The 12,112-nt window shown below is 47.2% G+C and overlaps 1 protein-coding gene across 3 annotated transcripts in view; it reads right to left on the bottom strand.

Moving 5' to 3' along the window:
* PLCG2 (phospholipase C gamma 2) overlaps positions 1-12,112 on the bottom strand; it is a 187,243-nt gene that overhangs the window by 14,866 nt on the left and 160,265 nt on the right. For all 3 annotated transcript variants that reach the window (XM_073015601.1, XM_007994182.3, XM_007994183.3), the window contains exons 26-30: positions 9,879-9,981; positions 7,950-8,159; positions 6,422-6,567; positions 5,434-5,548; positions 4,312-4,479 (exon numbers count right to left, since the gene is read on the bottom strand). In XM_073015601.1, the coding sequence (XP_072871702.1) occupies positions 4,312-4,479; positions 5,434-5,548; positions 6,422-6,567; positions 7,950-8,159; positions 9,879-9,981 (742 nt within the window). The remainder of the gene's footprint in view (positions 1-4,311; positions 4,480-5,433; positions 5,549-6,421; positions 6,568-7,949; positions 8,160-9,878; positions 9,982-12,112) is intronic.

Genomic DNA, 12,112 nt, shown 5'->3' with positions numbered 1-12,112 from the left:
CATATAACCTATGCACATCCTCCCATATACTTTAAATTATCTCTAGATTACTTTAATACCCAAGACAATACAAATACTGTGTAATTGTTACACTGTATTAAGGAATAAGAAAAAAGTCTGTATATGTCCGATACATAACGTTTTCAAAAAAATTTTCAATCCAAGCTTGGTTGGTTGAGTCCACAGATCCAGAGGGCCGACTGTGCTTGTTTTGTCATGGATTTATCCACCCATCAACCCATCTTATTTATGTATACAATTCAAAGTATGACAAAGACATCACTATACTTTCCCCAGCATGCATCTCACCACCCGGAGCTCAGTATTGGTTTACAGCGTTCGTCTTCTGATACACAATTTTATACATAAGGAAATGTACAGATTCATATTTTGTAATGGCTCGATGCTCATCATCTTACTGAACTCTGTGGATGCCTTCGTTGGCTAAATGTGTCCTCTTTTGTTCTCTTCAAAAATTCCTGAGCTGTGCATGTTTGAGAGCATCCGTCCTTTGATTTTATAGTTGAATGACAGTTTGAGTGGGTATAAAACATTCAGGTTTTATACCCACTCTTTTCCTGGTAGGGTTTTGGGGACACTGCTCTCATTGAATATACTGCTATAAAGAAGGCTTCTGACCTATTTTTTCCCTACGGCTACAATGTGATTTTTGTTGCTAGTTTGTTTTTTGCCTTGATAAAGCCTCACAGAATTCTTGCAGTCTAGCCCAGTAGTGATAGGCCAACCTTAATGCAAATATGAATCACCTGTGAATCTTGTTAAAATGCAGACTCTGACTTGGGAAGTCTGGGGTGAAGCCTGAGATTCTGCACTTCTAATGAGCTAATCTGTGGACAGTGGGGAAGAATTAAGTCTATGTTATGGTTTGGCTCTGTGTCCCCACCCAAATCTCATGTTGAATTGTGACCCCCAGTGTTGGAGCTGGGGCCTGGTGGGAGGTGACTCTCATGATAGGGAGTTCTCACGAGATGGGGTTGTTTAAAAGTGTGTAGTACCTCCCCCTTCACTCGCTCTCTTTTCCTCCTGCTGGCCATGTAAATATGTGCTGGTTTCCCCTCGTACCAGGATTGCAAATTTCCTGAGGCCTCCCCAGAAACAAAAGCCTGTACAGCCTGCAGAACTGTGAGTCAATCAACCTCTTTTCTTCATAAATTACCCAGTCTCAAGTATGTCTTTATAGCAGTGTGAGAACGGACTAATACAGTCTAGCTGCTGATTGACTGTTAGAATGAACTGGAATGACTGCTCCATGGTGTTCCGGGAGGCTATCAGGTAGCCTGTACCCTCCAATAGCATGGTTCCAGGCCAGAAAGTACTATCTGACACTAGGCGTGTGCCTCTTAAATCAGAGACATGAGCTCTGCCCCCATGGCCAGCTATCTCCAGCTCTGTGTACCTTCTCTCTCACTGCCCAAGTCCCATTTTTATGCACTGGGCAGCCCTCCTTATATACTAGAGTCTGCTCAAAGGTGTTTCCCAATTTCACCCAAAACAGAAAGATTTTTCTTCTTGTTTCTACTCATTTCACAGGGGAAAGGGAAATATAGACACCGTTTAAAGTAAGATCAATGCTTCGGGCTTTGAGGGCCCAGTGAGAGGGCAGCCTGCAGAGGAGGAACACGGGGTTTGAAATTAGACATTCCTGGGTTTGAATCTCAGCTCTGGTCCTACAGGTGTGTGACCTTGAGCAAGTTAAGTCATAGTTTCTAGGCCTCGAAGTGCTCAGAATTTTAAAACCAAAGATAAAACCCCTTTCACAGGATTACTGTGAGGATTAAGAGAGAAAGAGTTTAAGGTAACTAACACAATAAAGGCTGCTTCTTTCCTTCCTGCGCGCCAGCTGGTTTAAAAGCTTAAGTGCATCTCTAATGACAATGGGCGAAGTTTATTTTTTGAGTTTGGAAGCCCCTCAATGCCTTCTGTTCACTCTATTTCATTCCTCCCATGAATATGGATGTGCCAGGCACTGCTAGGAGCTAGAAAGGAGCGAGGAAAGGTCCCTGCTGAGAGTATCTCACAGTTGGGGGAGGACGAGGTCACATTTTTAATCTCCCTTGAGGTTTTGACCTTTGTTTTTTCTAAATCTCCAAGCTAAGTCATTGTATTCTGCAGATGAATTGACACACTTTGATGCCCAGTAAGGTAACGAGGTTTTATCATCAACTCGGACATCTCTGCAAGGCACTGGGAGGGGTTATGAAGCTCATGGCCTTCATCCTTCAACAGGATGTCAGGGTAACCAGGGGGTTTCAGCACAGCTACCCCTCAAACTGGATGAGTCCAGTAGAGGAACTGGCAGGCAGTTACCATAAAAGGAAGTCTGTTACAGCATCAAGGCTAGGAAGGTAAAGATGTACCAAAAGCTACACTTCCTGCACCAGAAGAATTGGTTTCATTCCTAAGCCTTATTAGACTAATCTAAAAGAAGCAAATTAAGGAATCACAGCCTCAGTGCTGGGTTTAAAGTAGTTCATAGGCCAGGCACAGTGGCTCACGCCATAATCTCATCACTTTTTTTCTGACCAACATGGCAAAACTCCATCTCTACTAAAAATACAAAAATTAGCCAGATGGGGTAGTGTGCACCTGGAGTCCCAGCTACTCAGGAGGCTGAGGCAGAGGTTACAGTGAGCCGAGATCACCCACTTCACTGCACTCCAGCCTGAGCGACAGAGCAAGACTCTCTCTAAAAAAAAAAAAAAAAAAAAAAGGTAGTTTATAGTGTGGGTGAGTTAACCCAGAAGGGTTGCCAAATATCAGGCCTCTTACAGATGAATACTCATTATGATTGCTAGAGTAGCAATATTCATGAAAATGAACATTTCTAGAGTGCTAAAAAAAAATCAAAGTTTAAACATTTTCCCAAAGTCTTAACTTGCTAAGGAATTCATTTCCTCAATGGTAAGATAGGCAGCCTTGACATAGTTCAGTTTTCTCAAAGTGCCATCCAAGGACCATCTGGGGAGCTGCCTAAAGATGCACATTCCTTGGCCCCATCCTGGGCTGACTCAGCACCCTGTGGTGGGTCCAGGAACCTGCATTTTCTTTTGAGTCTTGCTCTGTCACCTAGGCTGCAGTGCAGTGGTGCAACCTCAGCCTCCCAAGTAGCTGGGATTATAGGTGTGAGCCACCGTGCCCAGCCAGCACCTGGATTTTCTAGCATGCCTGCTGCTCAGAAATTGGGCTCCTGCCCAGTAGCAGAAATGGTCAGGTTTATGATATTATACTAAGAAAGGTGGAGGTTGAGACAATGTCTGAAAACAAAAAAGATCCAATTCAGCTCTTCGTTGAGCCCTAGGTTTCCAAACAACATCAAAAGACTATTTTTATATAAGTAACTAAAAATGACAGTCATCTTTCTCTTGAAAAATGATCCTCAGAAAACAAGGGAACAGTGACCTCTTGAGGAATCTGGAAGAATCTATGATCTCATGCACCATGCATCAGAAATACTAAAGGAAGAGGAAGAAGGAAATTCAACATCCAGCAAGGGCCTATTTGACAAACATTATACCTAAAATCCAGTGGGAAAGGAAATACATAGAAGCTAAGGAGAGCCGGTTTTTTGTTTTTATAAACGACTGGCTTTAGAAGCAGCAGAGTCCCAAATCCCCTCACCTGAAGGTGTCTATCTCAGCTGTGCAGGAGGGGCTCAGGCATCTGGGATTCAACAGTGTTCTTAAGAGCTGGTCGTATGACCCAGCTTGGCTTGGTTGCAGAAAAATACGAAATGACCCTTCTCGTACCATGAAGGGGTTTTGTGTTGTCTTCAGCAGGGAAGAAAACTAACAATTCAAAGAAGTAAATTAACCCGCCCAATTTTATACAAGAGGAAGGTGAATTCTGAAGGATTGGGGGAGTTGGACTCTCGAGATTGTAACCCCCCCCCACGATGCCAAAGTTCTGTCTCCCTTGCCACCCTCTCACACTGCCAGCCAGAGAGCAGGAGGGAGATCAACCCAGACTTAGCCCTGCCTAGGGAGAAGCAAACCGTGTATAATATTTCAAAATGAAATCAAACTGCAGTGCCAGGTTGACGATCCACTAACAATCCAATTTTGCATGTAGACATCCCACTTCGAGGGGCATAGCCTCCCCTGTCACCCGCTTCCTCCCACCTGTGTGCTACACGACAGGCTGTACGTGCACCAGCTCTCCAAGCCACCCAATCGGTTTTCAGTGATTCCATCCAAACCGGGAAAAATGATTTTTCATTCTTTCTGAAGCCAGCAGCCAAACCAAAGTGCAATGCCAGCCCAAATTGAACATCTTAATTAAAATGCCTCTTACCTGATTTGATTGCTTTAATGGGGTAAGTGGCATGAGCAAGAAAGTTGGGATCACTGAACATATCTTCTTCGTAAACCACAAAGCGCAGAAATGCCAGGTTTGGGTCATAAATTTCAAATGTCACCTTCTCCTGTGTTGGAGCCCAGATAGGGCTGAGGCCATTATCATCTGGAAGGAGATCAAAGCTCATTAGAGGACGCATTGGAGCTGCCCCCTTCTGGAAAGACAATCTCTGCATCCTTCAGCTGTGAATCCCCATAGCAACCATGTAAATAAATATGCATCTATGCCAAGATCTAAGAAAATGTGAGTAATTTTCTTCACTCCCCCACCCCACCTTGAGCAATCCTGGAAGCTGCTGTTGCAGGCTGGTCCCTTGGTGAGCAGAGCAAGGAGACCACCTCCCATCTCCCCTCCCCAGGATGGGGGAGAAGGGAAGAGGGGAGGTGTTTGCAGAGCAGGAAGGTGGAATTTGGAAAAGATGAAAGAGGAGAAGAGAGCCTGCGAGCCACATCCAGCAGCAGGGGATTCTACAGCTGGCAGGTGAGAGCCCAGCCTCACAGAGCAAGCAAGCAGCAATCCTGCAACTCTCCATAAATGCCAATTTACTCAGTCAGCATCTGAGTTGTTCACTGGGCTACTTTTTACCAGGAGCAAGGATCCTGTGCCTTAGAAGGCCCACCATTCACGGTTCCCTCCTGGCTTTTCCTGGAAGAGCAAGCATTCCTCCTGCTCTCTAGGGGCTAAGCTCCCCCAGGTTAGGCTGATCCTCTGGGTCAGGTCAGCCATGTAGGTTCACCCCCTCTCCATGTCTCTGCCTCTTGGCCTTTGACTCAGTAGATCAATCCGATTGGGCTGTTGCACAAACAGGACCAACCGAGTGTCAGGGCCTCACCTAGGATTCCAGACTTGAGTTACAGGCAGGCAAACAGCACTGGGGAAGGTCTAAGGATTTAATAAAGTGGCCCTTTGTATCCCCTCCTCAAGCTGAGCCACGTGGGCAAGAGGGAGGAAACAAAACCTTGGACAACTGAAGTGCATTGCAAAATACCCCAGGAAGAGCACTCCCACAAAGGAGTCACTGGTCAGACGTTTCAAAGCAGAGGGGCCAAGGCGACTTACTCACAACCGTCGTCTTGAACTTGTTGTTGTCATAGTCGGCTCCACAGATCTCCACCTCTACAAAGGGACAGGCAATACTTCGTCCAAGTTTGGGGAGATGGCGAGCACCGAGAACCTGGGACACCAAAGGGAAGAAGCATTGGAACCCTCCTGGGGTCCTGAATAGACAGCCTAGCATGGATTGCAACTGGGTTCTAGAGTGACACTGGATGAGTTCAATGCCAGCCCTAATTTTCCCAAATTCATTGGAGAAGCCAGAGCAACCTTCTGTGGTGGATGAAGGTGGACTGTGGTATATCCCACAGTTCCTCAGCATCAGCCTGGGTCTCAGCCCCATACGCCACCTGACTCAACAAGTAAAACTCACCTGAGCTCATGAATGCACATCCATGCCCACGTAGGTGCCTCTGATCAAGGCAGAGCTTAATCACTGGATCTCCCCGCCCCCAGGAAAGGCTGAGGGACAACGTGGCACTCTTTTTGTAACTGCAGTTTACTTAAAGGCCTCTGTTTACATATGCTTCTTCCCCCCACCGCCCTTATTTTCATGAGAAATGCAATTCATTTATCTACTTTTCAAAGATTCTTACAAAATAACAACACTTTCTCTGAAAGTCAGATGAATTTTAACAAGCCCTGGAACTGGACAAAGGGAAAAAAATGTCTCCATTAAGACCAAATGGCTGTTTCCCATGTTTTTTTTCTCTTTCCAGCCAGAGGCTGACCTCACTGGGACCCCAGAAAGACAGGGTCATACCTCACCCCCACAGACGACAAGAGGACGTGGGTTTGAGGTTTCCCCTCCCTTTCCTCTTCTCCCAAACGACCGTGGAGTGTACTGTAAGAAAAGATCCTCAAACACTGCCTGAATGTGGATAGTTTAAACAAGACAACAAGCGTTCCTAGCCATGGAGCTAGGAGGCGGCGTCGGCCCAGCCCCCAGGGAGGGCAGCGGGCTCCCCTGGCAGGAAGGGAGGGCTGGCTTTACCTTGACCGTCAGCGTCATCAGGATCTTCCTCTGGGACTCAGGTGGCATTGGGTCATATTTCTCTGCCCTCATGCTCTCAGGCTGCAGAACGTAGCCCGTGCGCCCATTGAGAGAAAACAACGCGTGATTCATCTGCATGAACTTATCTGGGAAGGAAAGTGAAGGCCTGCTGTAAGTCAGGCATGAGCGTGCTGGCCTCCTAGGCCACGAGTTCGTAGGTGGGGAATGAATGACACCTTTTCCCAAAATTAATGTGAGGCCACTGTTCAAATAAGTATCTCACTAGAAGAAAATATAGGGTTTCCAGACAACAAAATCCCAGACTGGGGAACATCTTTCCAAGTATGTCACAAACTCCCGAATCATAAAAGAAAAGATTCAAACTTGCTAAACGTATCTATGTAGAAACAAATTGCATAGGCCATTTTAATTCAAATGACAAATATATGAATATAAATTTTTAACCTCTTAGTTCTGATACATCTATGCTATAAATACCTACTGCATAGATACATCGGGTAAGAAGCACAAATAGTTTACAGAAAAGAAAATGTCACTGCTCCTTAAATAACAGAAAAACTGGTTAATGTCACAAGCAGCAGCTCTCATGGACTACAGTATATCAGTTTTCACCTCTCAGTTGTGCAAACGGCAAAAAGTTCAACAAAACTCAGTGAAGTTGTACAAAAAGAGTGTACTCCAAGCTCCACCTATTTGCATCTCCGCCCACAATCTGTCTGGAGGGCAGTCTGGCAGCGTGGCTTAGCTCAGGCACACCTGCAGGCACATCTTCAGTGGTTTTCTTCAGGGCAAAGTTGATCAACATGCAAGTGGCTGCTTGACCCTCCCTGCGCTTCTGGGAATTCTGTCCCACAGACATATTCCTATGTCTGCGGAATGGCGCTCACGTCAGGGTGCAGAAGGCAGTGCTGTCTGTGACGCAAGCAATGGGGAATACCTACATGTGCCTACACGGGGACTTGTTAAATAAATGATTGTTCCATTCAATGGAATCCAAGGTGGCTACAAAAAGAATGTAAAGGAGGCTACTGATGACTAGATCCCCCGAAAGACGTTTTAAATAACAACAGAAGCACAAAGCCCCATGATTTATGCGACCACTTTATGTCCAGAAGCTTCTGTATGTTGGTTATGCCACCATATGAATGTCTCTGGAAGAAAGTCTGAGCAGAACGCCCTCCCAGAGCAACAGGCCAGGAGAAGAGGGCTCCAAAGATGCTTGAATTATGTGAGCTAATGCATTTTCTTTTTCTCTTAAGCCAGACTAACTCAGCCTCTGTTACTTGCAATCATGAAGCCTGCCTGAGCCAGGCACCCTTCAGTCCTCTCATCACTCCATTCAGCTGCCGGACCTCATACTAACCAGCACTCTGCTGAACCGTGCAGTCCCTCAGACAAACCACTCACTGCTGGACACCACATGGCATCTCTGACCCAAGTTGACTTGGCCTGGAGTGATTGCCACCACCACCTTGCAGGGACAGGACTACCTTCAGTCTGCCTTTACCTGCCGTCTGGAAATTGAGTGCCACCATCTGAGAACCGCACAGCCAGAGGCGGAAGGGGTCGTAGTTTGAAGAGTCAACTCTTTGTCCCTTTGGGTAGACGCGGGTCAGGCCCTTTTGATTATACCTCAGGAGGTCGACGGGCTTCTGTCTGGTGATGCTGTCAGCCTTCGTTTCCACAAAGGAGCGGATTTCTCGGAAATCAGGATTTTCTGCACACAGAGAAAAAGGTCATCACTACTTCTGTGTCTCATCTCTGCATTTTCTTAATGTTTGGTGCAACGGCTGGATGCTCAGATTATAAAAGGAAACCAGGAATCTCCCTCTTTGACATTCAGGGGGTTCTGATGATATTGTCCCAATTGGTGTCACTATGGACTTTTGCCCTCTGGGGGGATACAGGTATTACAAAGGGACCTAGTTTTCCCACCGCCTTTTAGTCTAGAATTATTGTAATTTACTTTTTTTTTTTAACTACCAACATCCTTGAATAAGAAAACACAAAAGCGGTAGTTATAGAAGAGGGAATATGGGGACGGTTTTAGGTAAGAGAAAATCTTGGGAGAGGAAGATCCAGAGAGCTCACAGACACAAGATGAACAAACTGAGAATCACCTGCCACTGCCCACAGGTAGAGTTGCGATGTGGGTGCCTGTGCGGGACAGAGGAGAGGGAAGGGGACAGGCCTCATCTTGGCTCCCTCCCATCCAGCTGTGGTGGGATAGCCAGGCAGTCAACACGCTGAGCCTGCTGAGTGCTGAGCTTTGACATCTGTCCCTGAACAGAGGTTCCTAGGGACTGGCCTCCCAGTAAGTTAACTCAGGGGTCTAGTATTGTCTGGCTGGTCTTCTGTTCTAAGATGAAAGATAAGGAAGCACCCCAAAGAAAAAAATATGTACAGCATCATCAAAAACTTGTACCTGGAGAACATGGTAGAAGGGCCCCTTTTTTTTTTTTTTTTTTTAACTATATCTGTGGTGGGCTGAGTAATGGCCCCTGAAGCTGTCCAGGCCTTAATCTCTGGGGCCTGTGCATGTGTCACTTTATATGGCAGAATAGACTTTGCAGGTGTGATTAAGGAGCTTGAAAATGGGAGGCTTATCCTGGAATATCCAGGTAGACCTAATGCACCACAAGGGTCCTTGTAACAGGGAAGCAGAAGAGGAGAAGCCCATGGGACCACAAGCCAAGGAATGCCAGCAGCCCCCAGAAACTAAATTGCTTTCCCCTCTGGAGGGAACACAGCCCTGCTGACACCCTGATGTTGACCCTGATACCGATGTCAGACTCTGGCCTCCAGAAATGTACAAGAATAAATGTTTTCAGCCACCAAGTTTGTGGTAATGGCAATAAGAACTAATCCACCCACTAAGTGGGTGATATGGTTTGGCTGTGTCCCCACCCAAATCTCACCTTGAATTGTAGCTCCCATAATTCCCACGTGTTATGGGAGGGACCTGGTAGGAGATAATTGAATCACGGGGGTTTCCCCTATACTGTTCGTGTGGTAGTAAGTCTCATGAGATATGAGGGTTTTATACGGGGTCTCCCCTTTGGTTGGTTCTCATTCTATCTCATCTGCTGCCAGGTAAGATGTGCCTTTCACCTTCTGCCGTAATTGTGAGGCCTCGCCAGGCACGTGGAACTGTGAGTCCATTAAACCTCTTTTTCCTTAGAAATTACTCAGTCCCAGGTATGTCTTTATCGGCAGCATGAAAATGGACTAATACAGTGGGTCTTCCTACTGAGACACCAAAAGAGCTTCTTCTACCAGCTCCCTCACCTGGAGGACAAACCCAAGGTGAGGCCATCTACCGGGAGCAGTTAAGAACAGGAGCATGCGCCCACTCTGCCCTCTCTGAAAATATCAAACTCGAAAGGAAGGAAATTTTCACAGCAGTTATAGGGCAGATTCTTAGGAAAGATGTTACCTAAGTTGTCCTTGGTTTTGCTGGTTGGTTTGCAGTAGACAACCAGGTCAGAGAGCTCGATGGCGATGGACTGGTTCTTCTCCCAGTACTTCATGTTGTTCTCCTGTTTGGAGTTCACCATCTTTAGTGCCCGCCCCTGAGAAATCCCATCTTCCCAGCTCGCCCTGTGTTTTTTCTCCTGCATTCCCACTTTGCTTTCTCGCATGCTCAGATCTTTAATATGGTTGAATGTTTTCCTTTCCTGAAGAAAACCCTGCCCCTCTCATTTCTTCCTCTGTCAAAATTCTTGACAAAGCTATTTCCATGAGGATTTGGTGTCCAGCTCAGTCCTGGCCATAGCCCTCAAATATAGCTGAGGTCAGGATGGCAGGGGAAGGGGGGGCTCTTCTCTGTCACCACCCCTTTGTCCTTAACTCTGCCTCCCATCCCCACCCCTAAAGCCACACTGTTAGAGTATCTCAAATTCTAGTTCTTCAAATCCTCGTGGGTTCTGTGGACCCCAGCATCTTTGTCATAACTTTTTATCCCCTGCACCCTCAAAACCTGCACACCTGCTCCCCAACTCTGCCCATCAGGGCTCTGTCCAAGGGGACCACAACCCAGTGGCCAGACTATGTGCCATGGACTCAGGAGGTGCCTCCCTTCAGAGGACCCACCGCCAAATCTAACTCCTTGCATGTAAGGATGAGCTTCTCACTTCACCCTAAAGCAGGCAACCCTGTTGGGCCTCCCCAAATTCTACCAGACTTTTATTGGCCAAGGGGGGACCTTGAGAGAATATTTAGATAATAACGGTCACTATTTGGGGGGTGCTTAGCTCTAGGCGTCACAGGCTAAGCACTGGATGGATACTACCTAAATCAATCCACACCCTGACAGGGAGAATTATCTCCGTTTAACAGAAGTTGAGTCGCTTATCTCAGCCTTCACAGCCAGCCAGTGTCGAGACCAGATGCTGCCAAAGCCCTGTTAACACGGGGTGGGCTCCTGCCCACCCACCACATGTTCCAGCTCTGCTTTGTCCCTCGCACCCCATCAGCTGCCAGGTTCTGGAGACAATCTCACTAAAATGCCTCCTGCATCCAGACCCAGAGTTCCTATCCCGGCTCCCACTGAACCACAGCAATGCCCTCCTGACTCCTCGTCCTGCTGCCCATATACCCCCACCCCACTGGTCCATCAAATCCCTCCTTCTAGACCCAGCCCAAATCACTCCTTCTCTGGGAAGCGGGTGTGGTTAGGCTTTGGATCCCCATTCGAATCTCTCATCTTGAATTGTAATCCTCAGGTGTTGAGGGAACGACCTGGTGGGAGGTGACTAGATCATGGGCTCGGCTTCCCCCATGCTGTTCTCATGATAACAGCGAGTTCACCGAGATCTCATGGTTTTATAAGGCAGTTTTCCCTGCTCTTGCTTACCTAGTCTAGGGTAATATCTTTATAGCAGTGTGAAAACGAACTAATCCGTGGATTAGCTCCAGCCAGGACTGGGAAAGGATATTGCCCTCCCGGAACCTTCCAAATCACTCAGTGCCTCAGCTGGTGTGCTCTGCTTCTCACCGTCCCTTGCCTGACGGTCCTACATTAATGCCATTCAGTGCCAGTGCGCAGACCTTACTTCCCCACTGAGATATGCCCCTTGATGGTAGGGCTGTGCACAGAGCAAGTGTTCAGGTGATGGTGGTCACTAGGTGAGAGAGGCAACGCGACCCAGTTGTTAAGACAGTGGGAACTGGAACGTGTTTGAAACCTGGCCCGGCTGTTCTCAGACTGTGCCGGCTGGGCAAGCCACACAGGCTCCTTGTGCCTCAGTTTTTTCTCAGCTGTAAAATGAGGCCGATATGAATCCTTACCTCACAGGGCTATTGCAAAAATTAAACAAAGAGGCCTTAGCACTCTATGGGCACATGGTAGCTACTCATACTGCCCCAGGAGACACCTCCCCTAGGCAAAGAACCAGAAAGTCATGTTTTGTAAACAAGCACGTGAAGGCACCCAATTTCTTCTATAAGAACGCCTTCACGCATGAGTGCTGACAATTCCCAGGGCCAAAGTGGACCTTGGCAGTGACCAGCAAACGAGCCTTTTACGTGAGCTCCTGCTGTGACCACATCATCAGGACAGCTTCGAGTGTGACTCTAAGCCCCTGATACTGGCTCTAGTTTGTCCACATACCCCCAGCTTCTGTCAGCCCTTTCCATCCTTCTTGAATGTCCTTGGGGACACAGCAAGCT

This window comes from Chlorocebus sabaeus, chromosome 5 (assembly GCF_047675955.1).
Source record: "Chlorocebus sabaeus isolate Y175 chromosome 5, mChlSab1.0.hap1, whole genome shotgun sequence".
NCBI lineage: Eukaryota > Metazoa > Chordata > Mammalia > Primates > Cercopithecidae > Chlorocebus > Chlorocebus sabaeus.
Note: the sequence above shows the minus strand (reverse complement) of the source record. Positions and strands in the feature narration are given on the sequence as shown.